We start from the raw sequence: 12,300 nt of genomic DNA on the forward strand, positions 1-12,300 counted from the left end.
ACATGGACACAGGGCGGGGAACATTACACACCAGGACCTGTCAGGGGGGTTGGGGGCTAGGGGAGGGATAGCATTAGGAGAAATACCTAGTGTCGTCGATGTGTTGATGGGTGCAGAAAACCACCATGGCACGTGTATACCTATGTAACAAACCACGTTCTGCACATGTATCCCAGAACTTAAAGTATAATAATAAAAATTTTCAAATAAAAACTTAAATAAATATCTACATTTTAATTCAAAAATGAAAATGAAAGCCTCTAGAGAAATTTGTGGCACACTTAGCTTTATTGAAATTGAACAAATGCTTTTTAAAATAACCCCTTGTACAGCGCATGTAAAATTTAATTTTTTCCTTTTTATTTTAACGGTTTCTTTTTTTTTTGGTAAGGAAAAATACGTCTTTTTTTTTTTTTTTTCTTACTTAAAACATGTAGCCAGAATTCAAACCACGTAGCTCTGGTACCAAAAAGGCAACGGGTTATGAAAATCACAGTACAATTTTAAAATTCTTTAAGTTAGTTAAGGATATTTAAAACAACGTTCACTTATACTGACAGTAGAAATCATGGATCAGTTGACATTAGGACTAGTAGTTACACCTACAATGAGAGCAGAAATGGAAAGTTCAAGCTGACCTGAGCTACACTGTTCAGGACACACCATCTCCATAAATACTGTAGCTGAGTAGCTGCAATGGCTAGTCACAGTTGGGCAATTAAAGTCACATGTAAATATAGCCAAAGCAAAAATATATATATAGTGCACTAACTTGGATATAAAATAAAGTGGGCATTTATTAAGAGGGTACACTATCAAATTAATTACACAATGCACAATTTAACTTTCAAAATTTTATCTTGGAAAGAAAAATATTTAAAATGCACACCTATGTGGACAGTAAGTAGAAATTTTTCTGTCATTGGTGTTTATTTTGTCATTGTTATTTACTGGATAAGTAGAAATAATTTACGACCCACAAAAGGATTTCTCAAGTGAAACACTAATTACAGACATTGTAAAGAACATAGCTTAGGAGGCTCGTTTTAAAAACGAGGCAGCATTTTCCTGAAAAAGTTTGGTCCTCGACTCACTATAGGCTAGTCACTATGGTCAGATGGTTAAGCATTTTTGAAGTGTGTGTTTGTGTGTGTGTGTGTGTGTGTGTGTGTGTGTGTAGCTAACTTTTCAATACCAGAATTAGTCAAAGCCAAACCAAACCAAAAGGACCAAAAGGCAAACAGCCCTTGAGAACTTGACCCCGCATATCGTGTCTTATTGATGCACATATCATGTCTGACTGAAAGAACAATGCTAAAGACTATGGAAGGGAATTAACGTTCCCGTGATTCTGCAACCCCTCAATTTTGTACAGTTTTCTTCGTCACCCATATAACTTGTCTTTTTTTCTTGTAGGTGCCAGGAAACCCACCCCCATGACCTTCCCTCCCCCCTCCCTCAATCTTCTCCTCTGTCAAAGTGTTATAAAGACAATTTCACTGTGTATTTACAAGCACAACACTGAGGCAATAAGGTCCCAGGGTCTGTAGGGCACATCTATTTCTTGTGGACATCTTCATGCCGAATGATTTTGTATGTGATCCAGTAAAAGATGTTGAAAATGAGGAAGGCCAATGGGAAGGCAGCTCGAGATATCGTGTCAATCCTTTTTGCCCGGTCCACAAACTTCTTCTTGATGGCATCTGCATCTTTTGGGGGTTGTGGGAGCGGGTTGGCAGGTGTGGCCTTGACAGCTGTTCCATCTTTCACTTGGAGGCAGTGACCCATTCCATAACCACTAAAATTAAAACGGCTTTCACGAGTAACATCTTCTTCCTGACAGAATAAAGACAGAGGAAGCACAGATTGGTTGTCAGTCAAATTAGATGGAAGATGCTTAAAATTCTTTAGAAGTAAAAGGATAAATCACAGTTAACTGGTGGTGTGGGAGGCTTTTGGAATAGGGAGTTCTCTTTCAAGTTCAACTCAATTATTCATGGAACAGATACAGTTCATTAACTTTTCAGACTGAGAAATTAAGGGTAAGAATAATGACTTTGTGGTCATTTTAATTAATTAATAAACAGAAACACCTACATTATATTCAGTACTGACTTTTCCAAAATCTAGTTTATTAACCCCTAGATGCGAATAGAGATTTTAAAGCAGTTCTCCAAATCCCAATGTTGCACTGTAAATCTATCAGGAGGACCATTCATTCATTCATTCATTCAGAAAACATTTACTGAGCCTGTGCTGTGTCCCTGGCCCTAAGGAACTTATAGTATTGTTGTTCATTCACAGCGCAATTCCTCCATTAACATTAGGTTTCATGTTGATGTTACATCTAAGATGAGCCCCTTAAATATATACCTGTTCCCCCTCCAGTCCTCTAGTTCATCTCTTATATAGCAGAGATTAAATATTCATTAATAATTTAATTTTTCCAGTGTTGATTTTTAACATTGATTATTTGGCTGGTGAACCATTTCTACCATATTTAAATGTGTCATTTTGGCTGATATCAGTGATATTTGTATTGATTATTTCTACATAAATTAGATAAAAGCCTGAAAAATTGTATTTATTCCTCGGTATAAAGGACAAATAGCCTTAGAGACAAATGTATGGGATCTGGGTTTGTGTTTGGGTCAAAGGAGGGGGTCAAATGGTGGGGTTGAAAAGGTGAGATTGAAATGACTTAGCTGTAAACAGCCATCAATTGAATTATCTTCTTCTGTAACTAGATTACTGCCTTCCACAATAATATGCAACTCCTCTGAGTCACCAGAGGCACTGAACTCTTTATCTTGCCAGAAAATAATAATGGTTATGTTTCCCAAAAGACAAGGAAACTTGGTATTAATTTTATTTCATTAATGCTTACTGCATGTCAGTAGTGTCTTCAGCCACATATAAAAGGTATACTAAATGAAGGACTTATAATGTGAATGACAGCCTAAGTATAACTCAGATGGTACAACAAGGATAATTTGTACCTTGTGTACTTAAATGAGTTTTGTAAGTTCAACAGCAGATCCCTGGAGAGATAAGGAAGGTGAGAAGAGCTATTTCAGTTAATTACACTTCATTATGTGCAAAATGGGGAGCGAAAGAGCATGTAACAGTTTAAAGAGTGGTGCAAGGACTTCAGAATAGGTAGAATAGATTATAGGATACATGCTCAGATGGGCAGTTGCAGAACCTGGAAGGCAGAACAGACTTGCTTCTATGTGGCTCATTTAGCTAGATTAGTGTAGTACCCAGGTGCCACCTCCCTTTGTGGGAGATACATGCAGCCTGAAAATGAAGAAGAGAGTTCAACAGAGTCCTTGAGGCTTTTGATTTATCGACATTGCCCATTGTGATACAGTATCTCTGGTGAAGCCAGCCCTAAACATGGCTGAACATTCCATTGCAACCTGGCAATGACTTGGAATTTGAGCTGGAGAGATAGCAATTGTGAATAATTGCCAAATATTCCATGTCATCCTTCACCATGTAAATTTGATCTCTTGGAAAATCAGGCTGAAAAACAGAAACCTCATTTGCTTGATACATTACTAGAATTTATTAATGAATGCACCCAGTGCTTCCAATAAAAAACGTTAATTATAACCTTTATCATTATTATTTTTTGAGACAGAGTCTCACTCTGTTGCTCAGGCTGGGGTGAACTGGCATGATCATGGCTCACTGCAGTCTCGACATCCTGGATTCAAGTGATCCTCCCCGCTCAGACCCCTGAGTAGCTGGGACTACAAGTGTAAGCCACCATGCCCAGCTAATTTTTTGTTTAACTTCTTGTAGAGATGGGATCCCACTATGTTGCTAAGGCTGGTCTCAAACTCCTGGGCTCATGTGATTTTCCTGCCTTGGCCTAGTTGTAACCTTTAATCAGACCACTGTATCACAAAAATCCGTCCAAAGCTCTTTAAAAAGTAACTGTAAAACTACTACTTTATAAAGCCATCTTTCCACGCTTTTATTTATGTGGGATTGTCCTACGCAAGTTGGCTAAAGGCACTCTGTCTCATTTCTTAACAAAAATATAATAAAGGATTTTTAATTCAACCATTAATTGTTGAGTGTTGCCTCTGTGACAGGCATTGTACTAGGTGCTGGGAGACAATTGATGAAGTTGGATAAGGGCTCTATCTGCATGGAGCTTTCAGAATCTGGCAGAAGGGGCCAGACTAAAGGTATTATTATATAAGGAAGTCAGCAAACAAAATCCAGCCTAACATCGGAGTACTTCCATGTGCTCAGCTATATAAACTCGATAAATGAAGACTTAAGTGGGACTCAGATTCAAATATTAAATCTGTTTTCTTTGCCTTAAAATATGAATGATATATTTTATGGATGCAAAAGTTTTAAATAAGTGAAGCCTTTCGAAATGTGGAATAACCAGATTAATTATTACGGTGTCATCAGTGTCCTCATAACTATCTGAAGACGTACTTAGTGCTTAGCAAGAAAAGGAAGCACATACAAGTCATTAGGAGGAAGGGACTTGTTATAGGCAGTCTTGGACTTCCCAGCTACTACTAATTGGTAATTAGATCTCAACCAGTGTGAAGCAGAAATGATGCCAGTTGGTTTAGTAAAGAGAGATCTGCTCTGGGAATTTGGATATTTCTGTTCTGTGCCTGCTCCAAGGCTTATAAGCTGTGTTGACCTTAGGCAAGCTACATATTCTTTCAAAGCCTCAGGGACCTCATGCCAAAAATGTCAAGGCTGAGCTGGGATCTGTGGGTTTCAGCTTTGGCTGCTGGGGAACTTTTACAAATACAAGTATGCCTACCTCCCCTCCCAGCCCCTTCTAAACCAGTCTCTGGGGATGAGAACTTAGGATCTATTTTTTTAAAGATCCAGTGACTCTAATGTAAAATGTTGGAAACCACTGGTCTAGATGAGTTCTGATGTCCATCTCTAAAATGTACAACCTATTCTGTATTTCTAAGTCTAAAATTACTATTCAAATAGAAACAACCTCTCAAAATACCTTTCTCCTTATCTGCTCAAATTTACTGTGCTGTTTTTTCCTTTGCATATCTGCAGAATCTTGCAAATTACAGTTCTCACCTCTATAAACCTTTAGAAACTCATGATGAAGCATATAGTTCACTGCCTCAGTAAGATAATGTTCTTTTAAATTCTGAAGCCCCTAAAGAAATAGAAAGGGTATGTAGGTAGTAAACTGTTTTTAGCACACAAAACAAAAGGAAACTTAAATATACATGTCCATATGTCTTTTCTGACTGACTCATTCATTTAATTTCTGTAGTCTTTCATCACATACTGTGAATGGACAGCTGAAAAGATTAACTCATTCAACTAACTCACAGAGCTAGAATAGAAGGATGCCAGGTTAGAATCTCATTATATTGTACATCGTCATGAAAACTGTGGGGGCTTAATAAACGTTTGCTGAATAATGAACAAAAGGGAATTTTAAGAGAGTTTTCCCTATGCTTGAAAATACTTTCCTCATTTATTCAACACTATTTCAAATTATGCTTCTGAGCATAGTTATAGCTAATTCAATCAATTCTTTAAAATTCTCTGCCACAAAAATAAAACTGTTGTGGGTAAAAATTATCCATATAAGTTTTTATATGTAGGAGGTATGAATGCTAGTTTAAGGGTCTTCTTATTTACCATTATGATGCATTCAATGCCTTTTAAATATAGAACTTTATGGTATTCACATCAAAGGAGATGGTTTTGATTATGAAAACATAACTGCAACCAATTTGAATTGTTTTGTGTTATAATAAATGACTAATTGCCTTTCTAGCAGGTTCAGAATAAAATGTTACAGTAATATGACAAGATTCCTATATGAAATCAGCTTGAGTCATGGATAAACTGAAACTAAAATAAAGAACAATCTGTAGCCACAACTGAGTTGAGCATATTTACAGGTAGAGTCAGCTAGGTCCTTCCAGTAAGGAAAGATTTAATTTTAGGCATATATTCTCCATTTCTTCTGATTATCCAGGAACTCAATTAGTTAATTATCCATCATCTTCCATCTTTAGTAACTGAGCAATAAACACTTCTAGCTGACCCTCTTTTGTTATTCACTGATTAAATTCTCACAGAAAATGAATCATCCGGTCAAGGTTTCAATATATGCAATTTTTATATCCCACTTTGATAAGATCTCCTTAATCCTGTCTGCTGTATAAAGCACTGCCATGGCACTATGCAATTTGCTTGAAATTTATTATCTAATTTTATTTATTTTATGCATCAGCTTTACTTATTGTAAAATTTGCTCATTCTTGTGTTTAGAATAATTCTTGTCTAGATGTGAAATTGGACCTAAAGCTCACCAGAATTGCATTGTAGTGAATTGTTTGTCATAAGCAAATGATTTCAATATAATTAAAGAACATGGCACTTACAAATGAAAAGATTTTAACAGAGTCTATATTTGTAATTTTTCTTTTAGTCTTGAGATAGGAGGAAGTAAAAGGACTCCTAAAAATTGGGATGGGGACAATCTTTCCATCGCATTTCTCACCCAGATTTTTTGATTGGACTGGTCCTCCTTTCTGTTGAAACAGGAAATTTCTTAGTTGGAACTGAAGGTTGTAGTGAGTCTTACTCAATGCAGGGACATAATGGACTCTCCAGTCTGTCTTAGGAAAATGTATGTGTCCGAACACAGTGGGTTTTCTTCTTCTTCTTCTTTTTTTTTTTTATTATACTTTATGTTCTAGGGTACGTGTGCACAACGTGCAGGTTCCTTACATATGTATACATGTGCCATGTTGGTGTGCTGCACCCATTAACTTGTCATTTACAGTAGGTATATCTCCTAATGCTATCCCCCCCCCTTCCCCCACCCCCCAACAGGCCCCGGTGTGTGATGTTCCCCTTCCTGTGTCCAAGTGATCTCATTGTTCAATTCCCACCTATGAGTGAGAACATGCGGTGTTTGGTTTTCTGTTCTTGTGATAGTTTGCTGAGAATGATGGTTTCCAGCTGCATCCATGTCCCTACAAAGGACACAAACTCATCCTTTTTTATGGCTGCATAGTATTCCATGGTGTATATGTGCCACATTTTCTTAATCCAGTCTATCTTTGATGGACATTTGGGTTGGTTCCAAGTCTTTGCTATTGTGAATAGTGGTGCAATAAACATGTGTGCATGTGTCTTTATAGCAGCATGACTTATAATCCTTTGGGTATATACCCAGTAATGGGATGGCTGGGTCAAATGGTATTTCTAGTTCTAGATCCTTGAGGAATCGCCACACTGTCTTCCACAATGGTTGAACTAGTTTACAGTCCCACCAACAGTGGAAGTGTTCCTATTTCTCCACATCCTCTCCAGCACCTGTTGTTTCCTGACTTTTTAATGATCGCCATTCTAACTGGTATGAGATGGTATTTCATTGTGGTTTTGATTTGCATTTCTCTGATGGCTAGTGATGACAAGCATTTTTTTCATGTGTCTGCTGCCTGCATAAATGTCTTCTTTTGAGAAGTGTCTGTTCGTATCCTTTGCCCACGTTTCAATGGGGTTGTTTATTTCTTGTAAGTTTGTTTGAGTTCTTTGTAGGTTCTGGCTATTAGCCCTTTGTCAGATAAGTAGATTGCAAAAATTTTTGCCCGTTCTGTAGGTTGCCTGTTCGCTCTGATGGTAGTTTCTTTTGCTGTGCAGAAGCTCTTTAGTTTAATTACATCCCATTTGTTGGAAAAAAAAAAAAAAACTACTTTAAAGTTCATATGGAACCAAAAAAGAGCCCACATTGCCAAGACAATCCTAAGTCAAAAGAACAAGGTGGAGGCATCATGCTACCTGACTTCAAACTATACTACAAGGCTACAGTAACCAAAACAGCATGGTACTGGTACCAAAACAGAGATATAGACCAATGGCACAGTAGGTTTTCCTGAAAAAGTCTCCCAAGCAAATGATGGTTGAATGATGCTTAATCACAGACCTGGTAATTTCTGTCACCTGGATATAAGAGGAATAGCCTTGGGAAATTTTCTTCAACTCTTAGGGCTTCAATTTCTTCCTTTGTATCGTGGGTACTTTGGGAATAGACATGAATAATAAATGGATAGCATTTATTAAGAGTCTGTACCATTCACTTAAAACCATGGTCAGTCCTATTACTGAATTGACCCTTCAAGTCACATATTTCCTGGGGAAACTGAGGCCAAGAAAAGTTATGTGGCTTCCTATAGTCATAGTGCTAATAAATGTTGAAGCTGAGATTCAAATCAAGGTCTGTCTGATTCTAAAACTGATTCCAAAGTGTCTGGTGTTTGATTTGTGTATGTTTTTGCCCCTATCAAATCCCAAATGACTTCCATTCAAGATTATGGATGAAGAATCTGACTGAGCTTTGCAGAACAACAAAGTTGAAATAAACTAAACCAAATATAGCCCCTTGTTGCTTAATGATGTGCTGAAATGAGTTAAAACTATCAAAGTGTCATTTTGGGCAGATTGTGAAAGGTAATTTTTCCAAAAGAAAAACCTGTCAATGTATTATCTCTTTTTCAGTGCAGCATATTTTTATCATTGATTTTTAAAGACGGAACTGCCAGGATTTATTTCTTGAGCAACTGCCATTCTTTGTTTTTTTGAGATAGAGTTTTTCTTTTGTCACCCAGGTTGGAGTGCAGTGGTACGATCTCGTTTCATTGCAACCTCTGCCTCCCGGGTTCAAGTGATTCTCCTGCTTCAGCATCCCGAGTAGCTAGGATTACAGGTGCCCACCACCATGCCCAGCTAATTTTTGTATTTTTGGTAGAGACAGGGTTTCACCATTTTGGCCAGGCTGGTCTCAAACTCCTGACTTCCAGTGATGCACCCGTTTCAGTCTCCCAACGTGCTAGGATTACAGGCGTGAGCCACCATGCCTGGCTTATTTCTCATATTTTTAACAAATATTTATTGAGTACCTATTATGTGCCAGGTATGTGGTAGAGTTACAGCAATGAACAAGAATACAAAAGTCTCAGATTTTTTTGGAATTTACATTCTAGAGGGGGAAACAGTAACAAGTAAACAAATTATACACAAACATATTTATACATATACACATCTATATACATATACAAATGCATATACACACAAGACACACACCCAGATAATAATGGGTGCTTTGGAAAAAAAAAAAGGTAAGAGACTTAAGACAGGCAAGTGGTATAGAAGGGAGTGTTTTAGATTGAGTGGTTGGAAAAGGCTTGCAGAGATGCCAGGCACTGCTATGTGCTGGGGATCCAGTGGAGAGCAAAATAGATTTGATTCTTGCCTTCAAGGAGTTTGCAACCTTGAGATGAAGGGAAACAATAAAGTAATCACATGAATACATAATTACTAACTATGATAAGGGCTCTGAAGGAAAATTATAAGATGCTATGAGAGCTTACTAAATGGGGTCCTGGTCTAATCTGACAGATAAGAGAAGCTTATCCCCCAGGAAGTGATATTTCATTAGAGATTTGAAAAATGAGAGGCATTAAAGAGATGAAGGCAGGGTTTGGCAATGTCTGAGATAGGAGGGTTTGCTGCAATTGAGGGCTGGAATACAAGGGGAATGTGGGGTGAGACAATGTTTCAGAAATGAACCAGGGGCTGGCTACATCATATAGGGCCTTGTAAACCAGTGTCTGATGGAGCTTTATTTTGAGAACCAAGGGGAGCCATTGCTGGCTTTTAATGGGAATTGCATGACATTACCAGATTAGCATATTGAAATAAATCACTTTGGTTACCATGTGGATGACTGCCTAGAGGAAGGCAAAAGTGAATCCAGGAAGTTAGAAAGCTACAGCAATGGTCCAGATGAGAGATGATAATGATTTGGACTTAATGGGTGGTGGTGTAGGTGGAGAGCGATGTGCCAACAGGAGACATAGAGGGGCAATCAACAGGTCTTAGAGATGGATTGGAAATTGTCAAGGTTAACCTCCAGCTTAAAGCACTAGATAGAAATTAATGCCATTCAATGAGAAAGAAGACACCAAAAGAGGATCACATTAAGTTTGGGGAAAACAATAAGATTGAGGTGCACTTGAGACATTCATATAGGTACATGGGGTAAGTGATTGCAATGGACAATCTCTAACTCAGAGAGAGATCTCAGCTGGAGGCATACACTTGGTTATATTTTAATGCATGACTGGTAGTCTTTTCAACCCCAAACTGTTTGCAAGACAAAAAAACACTGAAGGTGACTTACGCTAAAATCAGCCATTAGCCAATACAGTTAAAATTATTCTTTTAAATACTTTTCCAGTTTTACCCAGATAAGGCAATACTTGTAAATACTTTTGGATTCAGAATAAATCTTTGCTCTGATGCTGAGGATAAAATGAAATTATAAGTATCATTCTGCATGTCAGCTAAGTATTCCAAAGAAAGCTTTATGGAGTACCCATGGTTTGGGTCTTCTGGTGGGATCCCCTACACTCATCCTGCACGGCCCTCTCAAACTGGTCTGTGGATAGCATAGTGGCATGTTGGCAAGGCAAAGAGAAGAGAAGCAGTTCCCACTTCTTTCTCCTCTGCATGCTTCCGTATGTCATACAGGAGTCACAGACTATATTATATTGTGTTTGCCAAAGATAGCCACAACAATATCTCCCATCCCATATGCTTTTTCTTAACAATATTACCATTGACACTCTTTCCATTGAGACATGGGGTCTATTTCCCCTCCACTTGAGTCTCAGTGGGCTTGTGACTTGCTCCTAATCAACAGAATTTGGCGGAAGTGACACTAAGTAACTTCTAAGTCTAGGTCATAAAAAGTGATGAAGCTCCAATCCTGGTGTGCTTGGAACCATGAGCCACCATGTCTGACTGCCCTGAGACTACCATGCTGTGAAGAACTCAAAGTAGCCCATGTGGAGAAATCACAGGGAAAAGCCCTGTAAGTACATGAAGAGAGAATGATGCCTGGCCAACTCCCAGCTATTCCAGCCCCAGCTACTGTCTGACTGCACCAAAAGGAGAGACCCCGAACCACAACTGCCTAACTGAGATCTTCCCAAATTGTTGACACACAGAAAGTGTGAGAGATAATGAACTGCTTGTTATTGTTTTAAGCCACTAAGATGTTGGATGATTTATTATGCAGTAATAGGTAGCTACACAGATAGTTGATGCTGTATCAAAAAGTGAAATGTTGTGGCTTTATCTTTGGGACCAGGCAGCAGACTGAAGCTGGAAGGACCTCAGGGAGGTTGTTGGAAGGCTGGGAGGAAAGAAAGGCAATTGCTGTTGAAAGATGGAGGATGGGAAAAAGTTTACCAACATTGTTTCCTGTGGTAACATGGAAAATAGAAAATATACTTAATAAAACCTCATCATCTACCTAAGGAGATTTCCAGATAGAGCACTAAGGTTGCTGCTTGGCTTTTAGCTGCTGATACCAAACTGAGAGAGGACAAAGCACTGAAGAACAGGCTATTAAGTATCCAAGTAGAAGTTGGAGGAAATGTAAAGGATCCAGAATAAGTCTTTTCTGCCTTCAAAGGCTCCTCAAATCAGAACAGGCCTGAGGGGAAAAACCATATACAGGGTGGGACTGTAAGATTCTTTGTTAAAACCTGAGAAATATCTAAAGCAGCACCTTATAAACTCTTTCAGACAGACAATAGGTCTTATAAGGATCATAAGAACATGCCTTATAGATTCTCTCCTCTAAACAATAAGCTTCTATGAATATTAAGGGTGTTGGCCACACAGCATACTCACAGGGAGCCTAAGATAACAAGGGCTTATAATTGACAAATAATAATTGTATATATTTATGGAGTATAATGTAGTGTTTTGTTGTGGAATGATTAACTCAAGGTAATTAACATATCCATTACTTCACATACTAATCATTTTTTTGTGGTGAGAACATTTAAAATCTATTAGCCATTTTGAAATGTACATTATTATTAACTGTAGTCAGCATGCTATGCAATACATCTCTAAAACGTAATCCTCCTAACTAAAACGGGGTTTATCTTGAAAATATTTGTGAGTATAGCTCTTGTCTAATGAAGTGGATTATACATTTATACATAAGCCCCAACAGTGTTTTTTTTTTTTTTGAGACAGGGTCACACTCTGTCACCAAGGCTGGAAGTGCAGTGCCATGATCATGGCTCACTGCAGCCTCGACTACCCAGACTCAAGTGATCCTCCTGCCTCAGCCTCCCAAGGTGGATGGGTCATGGGCCACCATGTCTGGCTAATTTTTTTGTAGAGATGGGGGTCTCACTGTATTGCCCAGGCTGTTCTCAAACTCCTGGACTCAAGCAA

At 38.2% G+C, this 12,300-nt stretch overlaps 1 protein-coding gene across 4 annotated transcripts in view; it reads right to left on the reverse strand.

Annotated features, from left to right (window-relative positions):
- Positions 1 to 269: 269 nt before the first annotated feature.
- The window catches only part of GLRA2 (glycine receptor alpha 2), a 223,368-nt gene continuing 211,337 nt past the window's right edge, over positions 270 to 12,300 (reverse strand). For 2 of the 4 annotated variants that reach the window (XM_026449803.1, XM_026449805.1), the window contains one exon: positions 275 to 1,836. In XM_026449803.1, coding sequence (XP_026305588.1) covers positions 1,558 to 1,836 — 279 coding nt within the window. In that variant the 3' untranslated portion in view covers positions 275 to 1,557. Of the gene's footprint in view, positions 1,837 to 12,300 lie in introns of all 4 variants that reach the window. The other 2 variants (XM_026449802.2, XM_026449804.1) reach the window with 2 other exon arrangements.

The sequence above is a fragment of the Piliocolobus tephrosceles genome, chromosome Y (assembly GCF_002776525.5).
Source record: "Piliocolobus tephrosceles isolate RC106 chromosome Y, ASM277652v3, whole genome shotgun sequence".
NCBI lineage: Eukaryota > Metazoa > Chordata > Mammalia > Primates > Cercopithecidae > Piliocolobus > Piliocolobus tephrosceles.